The 16,769-nt window shown below is 39.3% G+C and overlaps 1 protein-coding gene across 3 annotated transcripts in view; it reads right to left on the minus strand.

Annotated features, from left to right (window-relative positions):
* Positions 1 to 1,029: 1,029 nt before the first annotated feature.
* Positions 1,030 to 16,769, minus strand: part of stil (STIL centriolar assembly protein) — a 44,021-nt gene continuing 28,281 nt past the window's right edge. The window contains exons 6-17 of one of the 3 annotated variants that reach the window (XM_042056147.1): positions 15,950 to 16,203; positions 15,635 to 15,718; positions 15,438 to 15,524; positions 13,353 to 13,503; positions 12,469 to 12,578; positions 12,256 to 12,385; positions 11,153 to 12,046; positions 10,798 to 10,957; positions 6,338 to 6,530; positions 5,624 to 5,765; positions 2,178 to 2,479; positions 1,030 to 2,084 (exon numbers count right to left, since the gene is read on the minus strand). In XM_042056147.1, the coding sequence (XP_041912081.1) occupies positions 1,391 to 2,084; positions 2,178 to 2,479; positions 5,624 to 5,765; positions 6,338 to 6,530; positions 10,798 to 10,957; positions 11,153 to 12,046; positions 12,256 to 12,385; positions 12,469 to 12,578; positions 13,353 to 13,503; positions 15,438 to 15,524; positions 15,635 to 15,718; positions 15,950 to 16,203 (3,201 nt within the window). In that variant the 3' untranslated portion in view covers positions 1,030 to 1,390. Of the gene's footprint in view, positions 2,085 to 2,177; positions 2,480 to 5,623; positions 5,769 to 6,337; positions 6,531 to 10,797; positions 10,958 to 11,152; positions 12,047 to 12,255; positions 12,386 to 12,468; positions 12,579 to 13,352; positions 13,504 to 15,437; positions 15,525 to 15,634; positions 15,719 to 15,949; positions 16,204 to 16,769 lie in introns of all 3 variants that reach the window. The other 2 variants (XM_042056145.1, XM_042056146.1) reach the window with 2 other exon arrangements.

Raw genomic sequence — 16,769 nt, forward strand, 5'->3', positions numbered from 1 at the left:
TTAAAATGACAAGCCATTGGGTAATTGCCATTTTTGTTTTTTATGGCATACTTATGCTCTGAGACTCTATCCTGTAATCGGCGCTTAGTCCTTCCAACGTAAAACACATTACAGAGTGGACATTCTAACTTATAAATAACAAAAGTCGTTTTACAGTTAAATAAAATGTTGTATTTCATATATATTGTCTCCATGTATATCATGAAACTTTTTGCATTTGACCACATTAGAGCAGTGATTACACTGACCACACTTGAAACTATCACAGGGTCCAGCTGACAGCCAGGTGTTCCTTGAAGGTTCTGGCAAGTAGCTGTGAACAAGTTTATCACTCAACGTAGGTGAACGTTTAAAGCTGAATATGGGGGGTTCCAAAAAAAACATTTCTCAAAAAGGCATCGCATTGTAGAAAGTTTAGAGATAATGGTCCAACATAGTTGGATCCCCACCTTTTAATAGGGGTGTTACATGTGCCGTTTTCCAAGAGTCAGGAAAAATATTTTGCTCCAAGGACAAATTAAAAATACAAGTTAAGGGCTCAGCGATAATATCGGCAGAAAGTTTCAGGAGTGACGGATCAAGACCATCAGATCCAGCTGACTTTCTGCAATTTATCTTTTTTAAAAGCTGATAGAACCATCTCTGTTGAATGGCACAAAATAACAATTGTTATATTATATTTTCTGCTAGTTAGCTGGTGAGTAGCCACTGAACGATTTGAAATCAATGTTGATGTTTATAATGTTGGATTCCTGCCAGCAACGTCTTCGGACATTAATAGCCTAATTTAGAGGAGAAATTGTTTTGCTCACCCTTGTTTAGAGGGGTGAGGATCTGCTTGTTTCAAATGAGTAACTGTCCATATGATTTCTGGTCCTTCAGGTAGCCCTCATTCCCAAAAAGGTTAGAGACCCTTGATCTACATTTTTTGGAACAAGTCTAAGTAAGCGACAGGGTCCTGACTCCAATCATTGCACAGATTTTCTATGAGTGTCACAAATACATGTTGGAGAACAGTATTAAAAATTTTTTTATTTACAAATAACTTGATGAATACCAACTGTGCAAAATGAAGACGTAAAGTGAGGCATTTCATTAAAACAAAAACAAGCAGTTCAACAGCACACAACACACATTTAATGTCTTGGAGAAGTTGAGTAATAAAACTACCATGGTTAAAATACCCAAATAAGAGCACACAGAGATTAAACAATACCAATAGAAACATCTCTACATTTCAACATTAAATACAAACTGCTCAGGAGTCCAAATTACAAAGTTGCATTGTTCTGAACAGCAGACATTGTAAGGTGAACGAGCTGTGCCTGCATTCTAAAATCCATTTTTATTTTATTTCATGTGACAATTACAAGAAATTACTTGCTTTGCTTTAAAATAGTTTGGGGAGCTGCCTCAATCGGCTAAGGTCAAGGAAATTTCCAACAGAGCCCTGCGTGTCCATGGTACCCAGAGGAGACTGGTTCTCTGAAGCGGAATGTCTCTTTTGAGTGATCTCTCTTGTGCCAGTTTTCTCTGTGTGGTTATGACTGTGCAAAAGCATGTGTTTGTCACCAAAAACCAGGCCTTCATTCTCAAGGTGGGGGGAGCTGTGAGGTCCTGGTGGGGAAGATGGCACATTAATGCCTTTCTGAAAATCATCACTGTTCCTGGAGCTGTCCATTTGTGCTGAGCAATCCAACACAGTGTCATGATGCATGCCATTTTGTTGCTCCTGCAGGTCCTCCTCCTCACTGTCACCACCCTCAATGAGTCCATACCGCTTCATGTATTTCTGTGTGGCTAAGGACATATTCGTAGGCGACAGGATGCTAAGGCCTGCTGCAGTCCTCTCTGTCTTGCTCAGAAAATCCACTCTTGGTGGAATTGCATTAGAGGTCTGCTTGGCTTCCCTTTTAAAAGAGAGGTGAGATAGCTGGGCATCACTCAGATACTTGAGGGCAATCGAGTTAGCCTCCAAACTAAGGTCAGCACTGCATCCAGGTATCAACATGCTCGCACCTACAAAGTCACACACAGCTAGCCTGGGGATCACTGCCTCAGGATTGATGGATGCCAGGGTGCTGCTTATAGGGAGAAAACTTAGATAAGTATACCATTTTAGATTATTAAAAAAAAAAAAAAACCTTACAAAAGCTTATGTAATTGCATAAACATACCTGGCACTCTCCACTGTGGCATTAGTAGACATGCCTTTGCCTTTGGAGTCAACATTGACACCCAACTTCTCTAGATGTTTCACAGTCGCATTGTACACCTGGTCCCCCTTGTGAGAGGACTCAGATTGAGACAAAGCTTTCAAAGAGGGTACTGGTGACCGACAGTTGGGAGAAGAAGCCTCTCTGGCTTGGACTAAAACAGGAGATAGGGCTGTCTCTGCAGCTAGTACAGTCCTGTATTCACTTCTGGAACTTCTTGCCTCTCCTTTCAAGGTGTCCTGAAGACGATCATTTACTTGTCCCTAAATAAGATCACACGGGGGTAAAAATGTACATACACATGATTATTTCTTAACACATTTTAAACCACCTTTGAGGCACAGTACAGTACAGTACATTTACAACTATATATATGATGTCCAATGGCTTTAAATTAATTCATTATTCCGCAATGGTTTACATGGCATTCTGAGTTTATAGAAGAAAATAGAAACAATTTTGAGAAACCTGTGACAACTGTCCTATAGAGAGTGTCACAGGCATTATTTGTTATTTATAAGGGTACGATCACGATTTTGATTTCAAGTCGAAATCGATCAAAATTACATTTCAATCTCGAACTTCGAACTCAGAAGTAGACTCGACGATGTAGCCACACCCCCAATGTCACGTCCAGCATGTATGCCAAGACGCAAAAACACACACGTGTTGAACTGTGGCGTCAACACTCTTTAGGCTGCAGCCAGTTAAAAAATACACATCAACCGACCGAAATCGAAGCCTCTCTTGCTACTCTGAAATCATCGGTGTGGAAGTATTTTGTCGTTCATTCACATCAATTAACACTAACTTACTCAACTTAGCAAGTGAAAAGATGATCTAGGCCTAGTTATAGTCCAAAATTACTTTAAGGCATAAAATGCACATTGATAAGTACAGTAGGTCATATTCCATAAACACTAACCTTGGGTCTCTTCAGAGTGTGCTGAAACAATCAAATTATCATTCTGTGTTGTTTCATTTCACTATGTTCACGTCTATGTTTAATGTTTGTTCTGTTTACAACCTCGTGGTTGTAATGGTTTCAAAATAAAAAGCGGTTTCAAAATGAAAGCCCCCCGAAACAGAATAGGAAAGGCCAAAAAAAGTAAACAACATAAGGAATGCATTAATAGTAATATTAACTCATTGAATGCCAAGCTGTTTTTGGGAGCTTTGTCCTACAGTAGAGTGGCAGCAATCTAGACCATTGTTGATGATTTTTGTACAGCCACAGCATATTCTGTGTTATAGCTATGAACACATACAATAGCTCGATTAAAAGGTGAGACTTTAAGCTCTCGGTGGGTGCAAACTGTGTATTTCTACACGCCTCTGTTCCTGAGAAATCCCAAGCTAAACAGTGGCTAGTTTTCATCCAAAAATATGAAGTGTTGCCTGTTACTTACAGTACTTGTGTAAACTTTCTGGGAAGTGATCAGCGAGACCTGGCGAGACTGCCACCTAGTGATAGACTAACGAAAATGGCCTGGTTTTGACCTGACGTGCATGCGTCACTAATTCGACCCAAAGCGGCAACCGAGTTATGAAAAAATGTCCAGATTGTGCGTTTTCATGAGTTTCACAATCGTCATATATTTCATTTCCATTCATCACAGAGTTCCCAAAATCACATATAAGGTGTGTTAGAGTGTCTAGTTTCGTAATTAAAAAAAAAGCTAAAAACGTAATATTACGTTTTTGGCACTCATGAGTTAAAAAAAGATCGAAAATCGAATCGTGACTTTAAAATTAAAAATTAAATTGAGGATTTGGATTATCGTGACACTACTTATTTAGGTCAATAAGTTCAAGGTGCTGCATCAAGAGTAATGGACTTGTAATTATCAGGATTATTATTGTTCTTCCTTAGCCTGTTTAAAACCAAACCAAACCAGTCTGGGGACTCACGATTGGGAAACCTTTCCAAACCTAGCATGGTGAAGGGCATAGACATAGTGTTAACTTTGAAATCATTGGTCCAGCCAAACCAAGCACATTGATCAAGGGATTAAGGGACTTCCGGTCGCCGTGAACATGGAGTAGACAGAAATACTTCATGCTCCCACCTACTATATAAAAATTCGGTAACACTTTATTTTAAGGTTCACATGTTAGCCACCAATACATACCTAATTAATACCTGTATTAGTGACTTGTAAGGCATGTGTTTAACAACATTAACCATTTGTTAGGTGTGTATTCACAAATTTCTTGTTCATGACGAATTAGGCCTTTATTATTGATATAATCTTAATAATGACCTTGTAAGCCTTGATCTCTACATACTAATTCGTAGTAAGTACCAAAATAGAATATGCATAACCTACTTGTATACTGTCAGAATAAATCCCAAATAGTAGGAGAACAGTTGTAGAATAAGCAAGTGTATGGCTCAACCTCATTGCTGCATTTCACTGCCCAGGTTGCTCCCTTTCTAAAGTGGAAACTGGTTCCTTGGCAGCAAGCACATCATCATCAGTAATACATCTGCAGTATGTACTTATTAATCATGAATTGGTTCCATATTCTAAAGTCAGGCATTATTATTATTAAGAATTATATGATGGGAACAGTCTAGACTATAACTCCTGGTCAATACATTCTTTACCCTTAATACATTGCTAGTGCATACATTGTTCATTCAAAATATGGTCCCTGTTCTAAAGTAGAGGCTGGGAGGGTGTTAACAATAGAAAAAAATATGAGAAAAGTGACAGCACTGACAATGTTCATTTAACAAGTTCTGTAAACATGTTACATTGTACTCTCAATGAGCTCACAAAGCACAAAAAGACTAGCAAAAGCTAGTTTTAACTAAAAACACGTATTTTAAACAAATAAAAACACGTCTTTTAAACAAATAAAAAGGGCAAAAGAATTGTCATTCAACACATCTGTGGTGGTCTTCTTTGAAACGGTCACTTTTCTCATCTTCTTTTCTATTGTTAACACCCTCCCAGCAATGAGGTTGAGCCATACACTTGCTTATTCTACAACTGTTCTCCTACTATTTGGGATTTATTCAGACAGCAAACAAGTAGGTTATGCATATTCTATTTTGGTACTTACTATTAAGTAAGTCATTATTAAGATTATATCAATAATAAAGGCCTAATTCGTCATGAACAAGAAATTTGTGAATACACACCTAACAAATGGTTAATGTTGCCTAACACATGCCTTACAAGTCACTAATACAGGTATTAATTAGGTATGTATTGGTGGCTAACATGTAAACCTTAAAATAAAGTGTTACCAAAAATTCTATTGATATAGCTCCCTTCTCTCAACTCTAAAATCCACGTACGATTGCAAACCCCCAACGAACAGCCCGTCAGATGACATCGAAACAGAAACGCAACAAATGAACTTAATTATCTGTTGGTTGCAGTATACAATCTTACCAGTAAATCTTGAAAAAACCTTTGATCGGCGGCTACACTTTTGCCGTGTGACTCCTCTGTATTAGCTGACTGGAACTGGTAACACGTGCTGGCACTCTCTCCAAGCATGAGGCTCTGAAAAGAGTGAGATACACCTGGGCTCCTACGAGGTGTTAAAATGAACACAAAAGAAACATCACCAATTAACACATTACACCAGCATTACAACTGTTGGCTATGGGCTTTACTGAGCGCATTTCAGGTAGCCCATCTTACATCTACAAAATGATTATATAAATAACTGCAGGCTACATGCCATGATGAATATTAAATAGATTGTTTGCAAGTTGGTGTTAACATTACTAGCGTGAACATTGCGCTTTCATCACGTTAAAACACACTATGATCACAGCATTTATTTCCTTATTTATTTATTTATGTCTCATGAATCTCAAGATTTCTGATCTTGTGTCCCGTTCGCTCACTCACCCAGGGCTGCCTGCCGGACACGCCCACTATGCGTATACGCATCATGAAGGAGAGTGGGAGCAGTGTACTCCACACAGACATGCTACTATTTTAATAAAGTATCGATTCTAAAAACGTTGGAAATCGTATCGTTTTTTTTTGTGGGAGAGCATCGTGATAGCTTTCTAGTATCAAGACATTGTGCAACACTAATCAATATACTGCATCCATTGCTCAATTTAAAATGAAACAGCAAGACTGAAGTACATTTGTTGTGATTCCTTGTGGTTCTGATCACTGCTCCTAGTCTCGTCCTCAGGGTCCTTTATCCTGTTTGTGTGCGTTTGACTTATGGCTGTGGGACTGGACTGTCTTGAATGGGCCGAGCCGCTGCTGAGAGTTCCTGGAGTACCACCTCTCCACCACTCATCCTCACTCTTGCCACAAAACAGACTAGCACCTGGAAGACAGAATCACAGACTGTATGGGACTGCATGTATCAGCATGTTTATGACTACTGACAGGTGAAGTGAATAACGCTGATTATCTCAACTGTAAGTTGGTGGGATATATTAGGCACCAAGTGAAATTTTTTTCCCCAAAGATGATATGTTGGAAGCAGGAAAAATAAACGGTGCTGTGAAAACCGCAGCCCAGTCAGGGTGCCCAATCCCGTCCACTGCGGAAAGCACCAACAATGGGCACATGAGCATCAGAACTGGACCACGGAGCCAAAAATCCTTGATTACTAGCAAGATGGAGCAACGTAATTCGTTACTGTGGGAGCAAAACGGGACAGTTCCGGTCTGCATAAGTGGTAAAGTAAATTACATTATTAGGCTTGAAATGATCACAAACACTTACAGATTATGACAACATTTTCCAAATAACCCTCAACAAATCCAGAAAGACGTAATGACCAATTTATTGGTAAAATTCCACAAGTCTCCAATGACATTAGTGCAGTGAGGGCTTACTCTGGTCTGCATAAAGGGGGATTTTCCCCCCTCCCCCTTGCAATAATAGAACGCGGAAGTTGTCGAACGTTTGCGCCTCAAAACACAACGAGTTCAAGGTGTTGACTTGGCCTCCACCTTCTCACCGCTGGATGCTGACCAGGTCTGGGAACTATCTGGACTATTGCAATGGTGTCTGCCAAGCAAGGCCCTTGACAGGCTACAATATGTCCAGAACTCAGCTGCCAGGGTCTTAACACGCACAAAACCCTGCCAGCATATTACCCCCACCCTTCACTGGCTGCCAGTCAAGTCACAAATCACTTTTAAAATCCTCTTTCTCACCTACAAGTCCCTCCACGCACTTGCACACGCACAGCTTTTTGATCTCCTCCACCCAGTCAATCACGGTCCCTGCAATCCTCTGACAAGGATCAGCTTGCCATTCCCCGCATTTAAGCTGTTGCAAGTCCAAGTCATTTTTTGTGACGATCAAGCAAGTCAAGTCAAGTCAAGTCAAGTCAAGTCATAGCTTGGGTCAAGCAAGTCAAGTCATAACCAAATCATACAAATTCATGATGATTTACCCACGTTTTCATTTTTAAATAAGCTACAGTAGGCAAGTTATGAACTGCTGGAGTTTTTTTGTAACAAACAAATAGACATTGCATTCATTCAAGCCACATACATCTGAACGGTTTTTAGAATAAGATGAAATGTATACGAATAAAAATAAACGTATTTCAAGTAGACCTATTATTGTTTCAATGTGCCTCAAATATTAGGTAAGCTATATCAAATCATGAAAATATATTCAAACAGTTCAAGTTATACCAGTCATCTCCAGGGACCCAATAATGTTGAAAAAGTGAACTAATTGATGAATCAAACGCTGCTGCCGACGTCACTGCCAAACTTTGACAAGTGCGACTGCGCAATGGGTTTTAGTAGGGTTTAGGACTGTCAATGCTGTATCATATTATAGGCTACATAAGCCTAACATGTGAAGTAAGGAACTTTTCTATGCTGACTGCTGGCAGTTAGCTAGGCCTACTGACTGTTGTTACTACTAGGCTGTAACGTATGAAACGGGGACGTGTTTAACCCTTAAAGCAAAGATCCTTGATTACTAGCAAGATAGAGCAACGTAATTCGTTACTATGGGAGCAAAATGGGACAGTTCCGGTCTGCATAAGTGGGAGTGTCACCTTACGTCACTAAATAAACTTTCTCTTAATAAGCAGTAAGAACAGATAAACATAATTGTGTTCACAGTATTATTGTCTATAATCATGTATGATACCAATGAATCATTCTTTACGACATGATATGAATAATTTAATTAGTCATGTGAACCGAGCTAGCTAGCTAGCTAACGCTAGCTTAAAATGCTATACAAGTGGATGGGAGTAGCTATGGCAATACAGCTATGCGCTAACAAGTGACTAGTAGTTGAAGGACTTCGCTTAAACTTAATATACTGTTGCAAATTCACTTGAGTATAAACTATCCACTTTAACTAATGTAAGTAATGTTATTCAGCTAGTTGTCATTTCAAAGAAATTACACTTCTCCGTTTAAAATGTTACCTTAGCTAAGAGGCTAGCTAGCATGCTAACAACCGGACAGTAACTGGCAGCAGCATGGTCTGATATTAAGTTATTTTATTACAAATCCGAACACACTTTTAGGCTTGAAATGATCCCAAACACTTACAGATTATGACAAAATTTTCCAAAAAAACCTCAACAAATCCAGAAAGACATAATGACCAATTTATTGGTAAAATTCCACAAGTCTCCATTGACATTAGTGCAGCGAGGGTTTACTCTGGTCTGCATAAAGGGGGATTTCCCCCCCTCCCCCTTGCAATAATCGAACGCGGAAATTGTCGAACGTTTGCGCCTCTCGCTCCGCTTTAACCCTCTCTGCTTAAAGGTGTAGGTTTTTGAACATTCTAAGTTACGCAACAATTGAAGGTTCTAAAATTCTATGTTGAATTCAATGAACCCAGATATTCTTTAGAACGTTCATTTCTCAACATTCCCGTCACGTACTCCTTTAAGGGTTAAGGGGGAGGGAGAAAGAGAGGCGCTTACTATAGGTTATATTGGCAACATTTTCGCTAGCATATCAAGATTAAACTTAGACAAGAAAATGTTTCACTTTGCCATTTCACACAAAACTTAATATCGTGTTAACTAAAAAGCATAATAGATTCAGAGCCAACTCGCCTTAAACAACGTGCCTTAAATTTGACATTAGGTTTCTAACACGACTAACTTCTGACGGATGAAAATCGACGTGGAGGTGGTTACGTCGCTAATTTGCGCACTTGTAGACTGCTGTTCATTTCTCCTTTGAGTTGTCAGATAAATCATATGTGTAGCCAAGCATTATTATGTTTTGTAGAGCGTAGAGCCTTCCATATTTGCAAGTTAGCCTACCTCAGTCTGTCTCATTTGACCTGGCACTTGCTGTTGGTCTGTCGTGTCACTTGGTAATAATGACAGGTTCTCTTGCGTGACACATGCAACAGCACCTAAGCAGATTTTCTAAAATTGTAAAGTTAACTCCTTAATATCTATGAAAAAATAAAAAGTCAAGTCATTTCAAGTCATTTGTCTCAAGTCTAAGTCAAGTCTCAAGTCATGAATAGCAAGTCAAGTCAAGTCTTTTATACATGTTGATCAAGCAAGTCTCAAGTCCTAAAAAATATGACTCGAGTCAAGTCATGTGACTCGAGTCCCCAATGTCTGGAATGTTCGCCTAACCCCTTGGGCGGGACCTACTAAGGTCAATTAATGGAAGTAGGCCTTCTTATCAAGTGAAAAAGTCATATATCTCACAGGAAATAAATGCTATGTGAAGCTGCATGAAAACACTATGATTGGTAACACTTTACTTGACAGTAGACATAAGAGTGACATCACACCGTCATGAACACATGACAGTGTCATGACACTTGAACCCTAGGCCAAACCGCTAACCTTTTGACTGCAGTGTCTAGCCAGTGGTGGCAGGCGAGATAATTAGGCTAATCAGCTAGTTCAAACGAAGTACTTAATGAAGATATCCAGGGGTCTTTATGCGTCGACTAAGTTGATGTTGCCTACAAACAACATTCATGTTCATAAAAAACAACAAGGTCAATAAGACATAATATATTTCATACCTATGTTGCAGCATGTAGCCTAGCTGTCTAGCTAGGTTTACAATGCAATCCAATGTCCGAAAATACTAGCAGTTCGCCTGTCAGCTAGCTAAAAAGTTTGAGTGTTTAAATGAACATATATAGTGGTCTATTTAGTGTGGCATATAAACCGCAATTCGTGTTGATACAAGTGCCAATGCCAAAATTTCGTGTTACAGAGGTGTGAGGTGTTTCACTTTGTGGAAACCAGCTGTCAGTGTTCAGATTGAGAATACACATTGTCAAATATTCAACCTAGGGATGCACAATATATTTTGGCGGCCAATATATTATTGGCAGATAAGTGAAAAAATGAAAATATTATTATCGGTCCGATAACAGAATTCTGGCCGATAATATGCCCCGATATTTTTTTAATCCCTAATTTCCCGACTAGGCGTAGGTCCGTCTGGCTACACTGAGCTACTTGAGCTTGGTTGGCTATACTACTTCCTCAATATAATGTCAGTGGTGTGAATGTATTTCACCACTCTAACAAGATCTGTGAATCTGCGTTGAATCTGTGCATCACAAAATCCTCTCGTGAATGATCTGGGGGAGTCAGTGACAAAGTGTACCTGTTCCTATGGCAATGCTGACACTGTTCCTCTTCTTGGGATCGGGGGTCATCGGTTTTTGACCAAGGGTTAGTCCAGCAGGCTTCTCCCCTGACTGATGCGAGGAGTCAGAATGGTGAGATGACGTTCCCTGGCTTTGAGCCTCCAGAAGCTTGTGAATCTGAGAAATCACACAGGTTCAGATTATCACTAGCAGCATATACCACAATGCCACATAAGGCCAACTAAGAATAAGAAGGTAGTTAAGTAAAAAAAAAAAAATCCTACATATGGCAACGTATTGATAGGGGTGTGTTATGTTAAACAATCAAGGTTTCAAGGTGAGGGCACTTGGGACAAGTTAAATATTAGTCACCTGTGACTGCAGAAGTTTCAGCTGCCGGTCCTGGTCCATAAGAATTCTATAAGCATCTACTGATAGCATGTTAAAACAAGCATCATACACATCCATGCAGGCATCCTGGCTCTGGCAACCCTGGCTCACAGATGGCACTGGATGGCTCTGGCGGCGTTTGCTGTGGGAACTATGCTGCAAACAATCCAAATGTGGTGAAGTCTTTGAGACATACACTGGGCCCTGATGGGAAGTCCGGTGAGGTGGTGACAGGCAACAACCTCTGTGAGGAGTTGATTTGGGAATACAAGAAACTGTGGCAGGGTTAGTGGGAGTCATCTGATTCAACAGATCTGAGGGTAGGGGTGTCTCTGGCCAATGTTGAGACTGATAGGACAGAGCAGTGTAGTGGTGGTGGCAGCAGCTACATGGCTTATTGACACACTTTAAGGAGGTGCTGGGAAACATGCACAATTGTGGCAGAGGCTGAGCTGGAGTGGTACCAGAGAATCTACAATGGGGTGATTGTGAGTGTATAGACTGATCTGGGGTGTAAGGTTTGGATTCCTGGGCATAGCCAAGCTCAGAAGACCCATCAGGTAAAGTAGCCATCTTAGGTGGGGAGGACAACAAAGGCAACGATGAACGATGTGAAAATCCAGTTGACCCTTCACAACCCTCTTTAGACATGGTTTGAGTAACAGTTCTGTTCATTGGGGGGCAGGCATTGAGCTTGTTCTGTCCACTGACATAAAGTTCTTTATGGGTTTTGGGGAATGCACAAATCTCCCTTTGCTGTAGGGTGGGAAGGGGAAGGTGTTGTGGAGTTGCATCGGGAGACTTTGTTATCCCAGCCACAAAGCTGACATCCATTACCAAAGACAGCTCTGGTACTGTGGGCTGCACCTGTCTCATCTAAAAGGAATAAAAGTTTATTAAATGATTGGTCCAGTTTACCGTGTGGGATGGAGATATACATCTTTTTAACTTTGGATTCACTAGTGAAATACAGATGCCTAAGGTTATCAGAATGGACTGTCAGCTTCTAGGATGTAGTTGTATCTTCTTCTACCCAGACAATTAAATAAGTATTAATGTTGAACCCTGTTAAGAGACATACTGACCTGGTCTCCAGCTGGGTGGGGGTTTGGGGATGGTCTGGGCGAAAGATCCTCATCCTCCACTCCTGAGTCATGGTCATTAATGGATATCCTATTTTGAGGAGAGGTTGCTACTTTATCTCCAGTGACATGCCTGAAGAGATAAGGACACAGAAAAATAAAACACAAAAAACCAACACCACATTATTTTTTCCAGAATCATCAAAAATGTTGTACCTGCTAGACGCAGCGCGAGACATCACTTCCTTATAGAACTCAGTGGCCTGGTTTTCACTCCCAGAGCTGAGTTCAAATGACAAGGGTTTTCTCTCTTTGGGCTCCAAATTCTACTCAGCAGGAAGACATCAAATCCACATCTGAGACATTTTAAATCTAAGCCTTTTTCTGTGACAGTCAGTTTATGGTATTGGGAGTAAGTGCTGTGGAGATGCCATATTTGATGCAGCAACACGAGAAGGCACCATATAAAGTGACTCAGTTTCAGAATAATCTGAACGAATACTAAACTATAATTTCAAATATTTTGAGAAAAATCACCATATCAATAGCTTGTAAAGGGTTTGGTCACACTCACCCACACATTGTTATAATAATCATGATTGTGATAATCTTTCATATAATCTACTGTTATTCATATTGTTCTTAACATCTGTGTTAACAACTCTGTAAGTCCTAAAAGTTCATACACAGGGTTCCCACTCTAAAAAAAAAAAGAATGTCCATGACTTACTATATAATGAATGGTACAATATACCAACCAAATATTTCAGAGCAGCCACATAATTTTCAAGAATCTTTTACTTTTTCAGAGCGGGAGATGAAATGGGCATTGAATAAACATTGGATTAACCACAACTACTCAAGCAAGCAGTAAAGCTAATAACCAGACATACACCGATTCTGTGTGGAACTATATTAACATTAATGTATTTTGGCAAGTCAATTTTAAACTGCTACAATACAATTCTCTGATATTCCATGACTTTGCTAGCCTCTCAAGCCTATTCAAGCACTTTCAAAGGTCAATTTTCAAGCTTTTCCAGCTGTGGTAAAATACATATTTTACGGATACATACATGTGCCCTTGCACTGGAACTGACCTTGTAGAGTGTGAGGGACTCTGTACTTGTTAGCAGAAGCAAGTCCATATTGTGGTTCTCTCTGCTGGTTGGTTGGCATTGGTAGAATTCTGGCTCTCTGTGGGTTAAGGAATACAGCACCACCAGAAAGGCTCTTCCTTCAGATAAAACCCTGCGGAGATAAACAATCTATAAGAAAAACAGCAGTGTAGTAGTGCAGACTCCTGAGGAAAGGACTTTCCTACTGCTAAGCCTTCATTAATGAGTTTTTATTTTTTAATTATATACAGTGCATACACACACATACACAGCTCTGGAAAAAATTAAAAGACCACTGCACATTTTTCTAATGTCATCCTATGGTTGGCCTAGTGTTAATTTTGTCACCTATTTTTAATTTAGTCTTAGTCTTGTGACGAAATGTCCTTTTTAGTCTTTGTCATTCAAATATAATTTTTGTTAGTCAAGTTTTAGTCGACTAAAAGTCTCGTCATTTTAGTCTAGTTTTAGTCAAAAGAAAACTAAAGATATCTTAGTCTTTTTTAGTCATTTTAGTCAGTTTTAGTCAACACATTTTAGTCTTTTTTTTTTTATAACAAATTATTTCTGATTACCATTTGATTTCTGAGTCAAATAGTGTTTCACACATCTCAATTTTCCAACAATATTGTGTGTCCACAGGGCTACTCGTCTGTTATAATTACTCATTCTGATTTTTTGTCAGTCAGTATGTTTACATGCACAGGTAAGTCGAGCTACAGTTATAGCTCGGCTGGGATTTGACCATAGACAGTAAAAGATTCAACTGGACCACTGTCATATTCGTAGACCAGTGTGGTCCGGGAATCACTGGTGTCCGCAAGCTATCCCAAGTGGTCCGCGAGCAGACGTGGTAAAATATAATATAGATGAGTTGTTTGCAATATTGAACCAACTTGTATGTAAAAACAGTTCTGCAACACTGTCTATGTAAGATATGCCAGTTTAAATCATACAGTATGAATCCACACAATAAGCAAAGTGCAAAGACAATAAGCAAGGTGGTTCAGTGAGTAGGCCTATAGTGTAGACTAATTATAGGCTACTGTTGAAGTAGGTCTAATCTTTTTTTTTTTTAGCTAGGGTTAGTTAAGTGGTCCTGAAACTGAAAAAGTTTGAGAAACACTGTCGTAGACCAAAGTATTAATGTTTTACTCCGCCTCGCTAGATGGCGATATATGCCCAAACACAACACATTCCCCAAACAGACTCTCCATCTTAGCCATAGCTAACTTACTAGCGAACTTTCCATATTAGCTTACTTGCTAGCAAACTTTGCATCATCAGTCTAACTAGTTAAATAGTTGACATTACATGATGAACATTTTCATATGGACATTCGGGGGGATGTTAATTTGTATGACCGAAGCTTCAACTTCTGGGTATGTAGCATTGTGGCATAAAGCTTAGGTAGTTAGCTTGCTAACTCTGGCAAAAATCGCCAGTGTTCTTGTTCCATGTAGTTTCGTGTTGCAGCCACAGGGTTGACTAGGGTAGACTAGCCTACAGGAAAGCTGTTGCGTATGAACTCATTCGGAATATTTTGAAAACGTAACAGCTAGATATTCTGTCTTCTCATTTTGTAGACGAAAATGAAGAGAGATTTTATCCTAGTTTTTATTTCATGCAAAACATTTTAGTCTCGTCTTTTTTCATCAACAATAATGCATCTTAAGATAGTCTTAGTCAGTGTTTCAGGACATTACTGCCGTCTCATCATCGTCTCGTCTTAGTCATGAAAAAAAAGGTTGTTGACGAACATATTTCCTCTCGTCTCGTCTGACGAAATTAACACTATTGCTGAATGACATTCGAAAGAGTTAAGTCATATTCAAAATTAAGAGACCATGGCAAATTTGGATGACATTACACACACGTGTATATATTAGTATATATATATTTATTTTAAGCTACAATGCAATATCTACAAACAGCTATGAGGGGGGCAAGTACCCAGCAGAACACATTTGTCATGGAAGTTTCATGTCAATACATCAAAGGCATGGCCACAAGCACTAACAGCGTAGCTGTTAAACCCAAAGTAAATACATATGCACAAAGACCCACCTTTCCTGAATAGAGGCGCTGTAGAGGTACCTAAGGCACCATGCCCACACCTGAGGACTATGGATGTGTGTGACTCCACACAACCATCTGCCACAATAAACAACAATAAAACAATAATAACAACAATACAAATGTTAAGAGATTTTACGAAGTCAACACAATATTGATAAAATGGAAAGATGTGTGGAACAACTTACACTCCAACTAGTGGGAGGGTGTAGACCTTGGGATCGGATTCTAGCACTAACAGTAGCTTGCAGGTCTGGTCCATGCTTAAAAATCTAAACAGGCATGAGTGTGAGAGTGACAGTGTATAGGGATATATCACACAAACACACGGGCCACAATAGAAAAGATGGTATGACATTAGTATGGTGGTATAGTATGGTGGCAGTATGGTATATGGACATTTTGACAAACTATACCATCCACTCACTAACACAGCCATTAACAATACACCGAAATCCAAAGAATAAATCATAGACATTGGTTGGCTTGTGCGCCTCCCTTACCCTCGCTTCTGGCTAACTGTGTTGAGGGGCTGTGCCAGGTTGATCGGGGAGCTGAGGTTCCGGGCCAGAGCAGTGGGAATGATTGGTATGCCTTTGATAGGAGTGGCCTTTAGCATGGTTGCAAGGGTGAAGCCTGCCCAGTACAGATTGAAGTTAAGGCTGTCGGTGTTCTCTATGCAGCTAAGCCAGCCTCGCAGCATGAGTAGCTGAGAAAGCTCCATAGCCTTTTTGCTGGTGCAGCTTTGCTGAAGTATCTATACAAGGGGGGAGTAGGGAAATTGACATACGTAACAGTCCATAAGTTACAGTCAAACTAATAGAAAATTCCACATTGATTTCTGCAGTTTTGTTTTGTTGGTTGCTTTCTAACCTGCATAGTGCCATTCTAGTTTTTTTTTTTTTCATTCTAGTTTTTATTGCTGATAAAAAAAAGTTGGTAACACTCCATAAAAAGGTGCCATAATAGCAAACTAGTAATTACCTAACGCTTTGTTAATATTTGTTAATTGTTACTAAAATATCTATTTGGTACAAGTTAATAGTTTTTTTCATCATTAATTAAATATTAGTTGTTTGCATAAAATCTGTATGTTAATGTTTCAACAAATCTATGAACTAATATTGTATTAATATTTGTTAATAGTTAACTAAATGTCTTTTTGGCACTAATTAACAGTTATTTCTTACATCATTTGAATGTTAAATGTTTATTTACAAACTATATACTAATATAAAAGTTAATGACATATTATTATTTATCTTGCTTTTCTGATTAGCTTTGTGGATAATTTATGGTTTATGGCTTTATGGTCTTGTGGGG

This window comes from Alosa sapidissima, chromosome 12, assembly GCF_018492685.1.
Source record: "Alosa sapidissima isolate fAloSap1 chromosome 12, fAloSap1.pri, whole genome shotgun sequence".
Classification (NCBI taxonomy): domain Eukaryota; kingdom Metazoa; phylum Chordata; class Actinopteri; order Clupeiformes; family Clupeidae; genus Alosa; species Alosa sapidissima.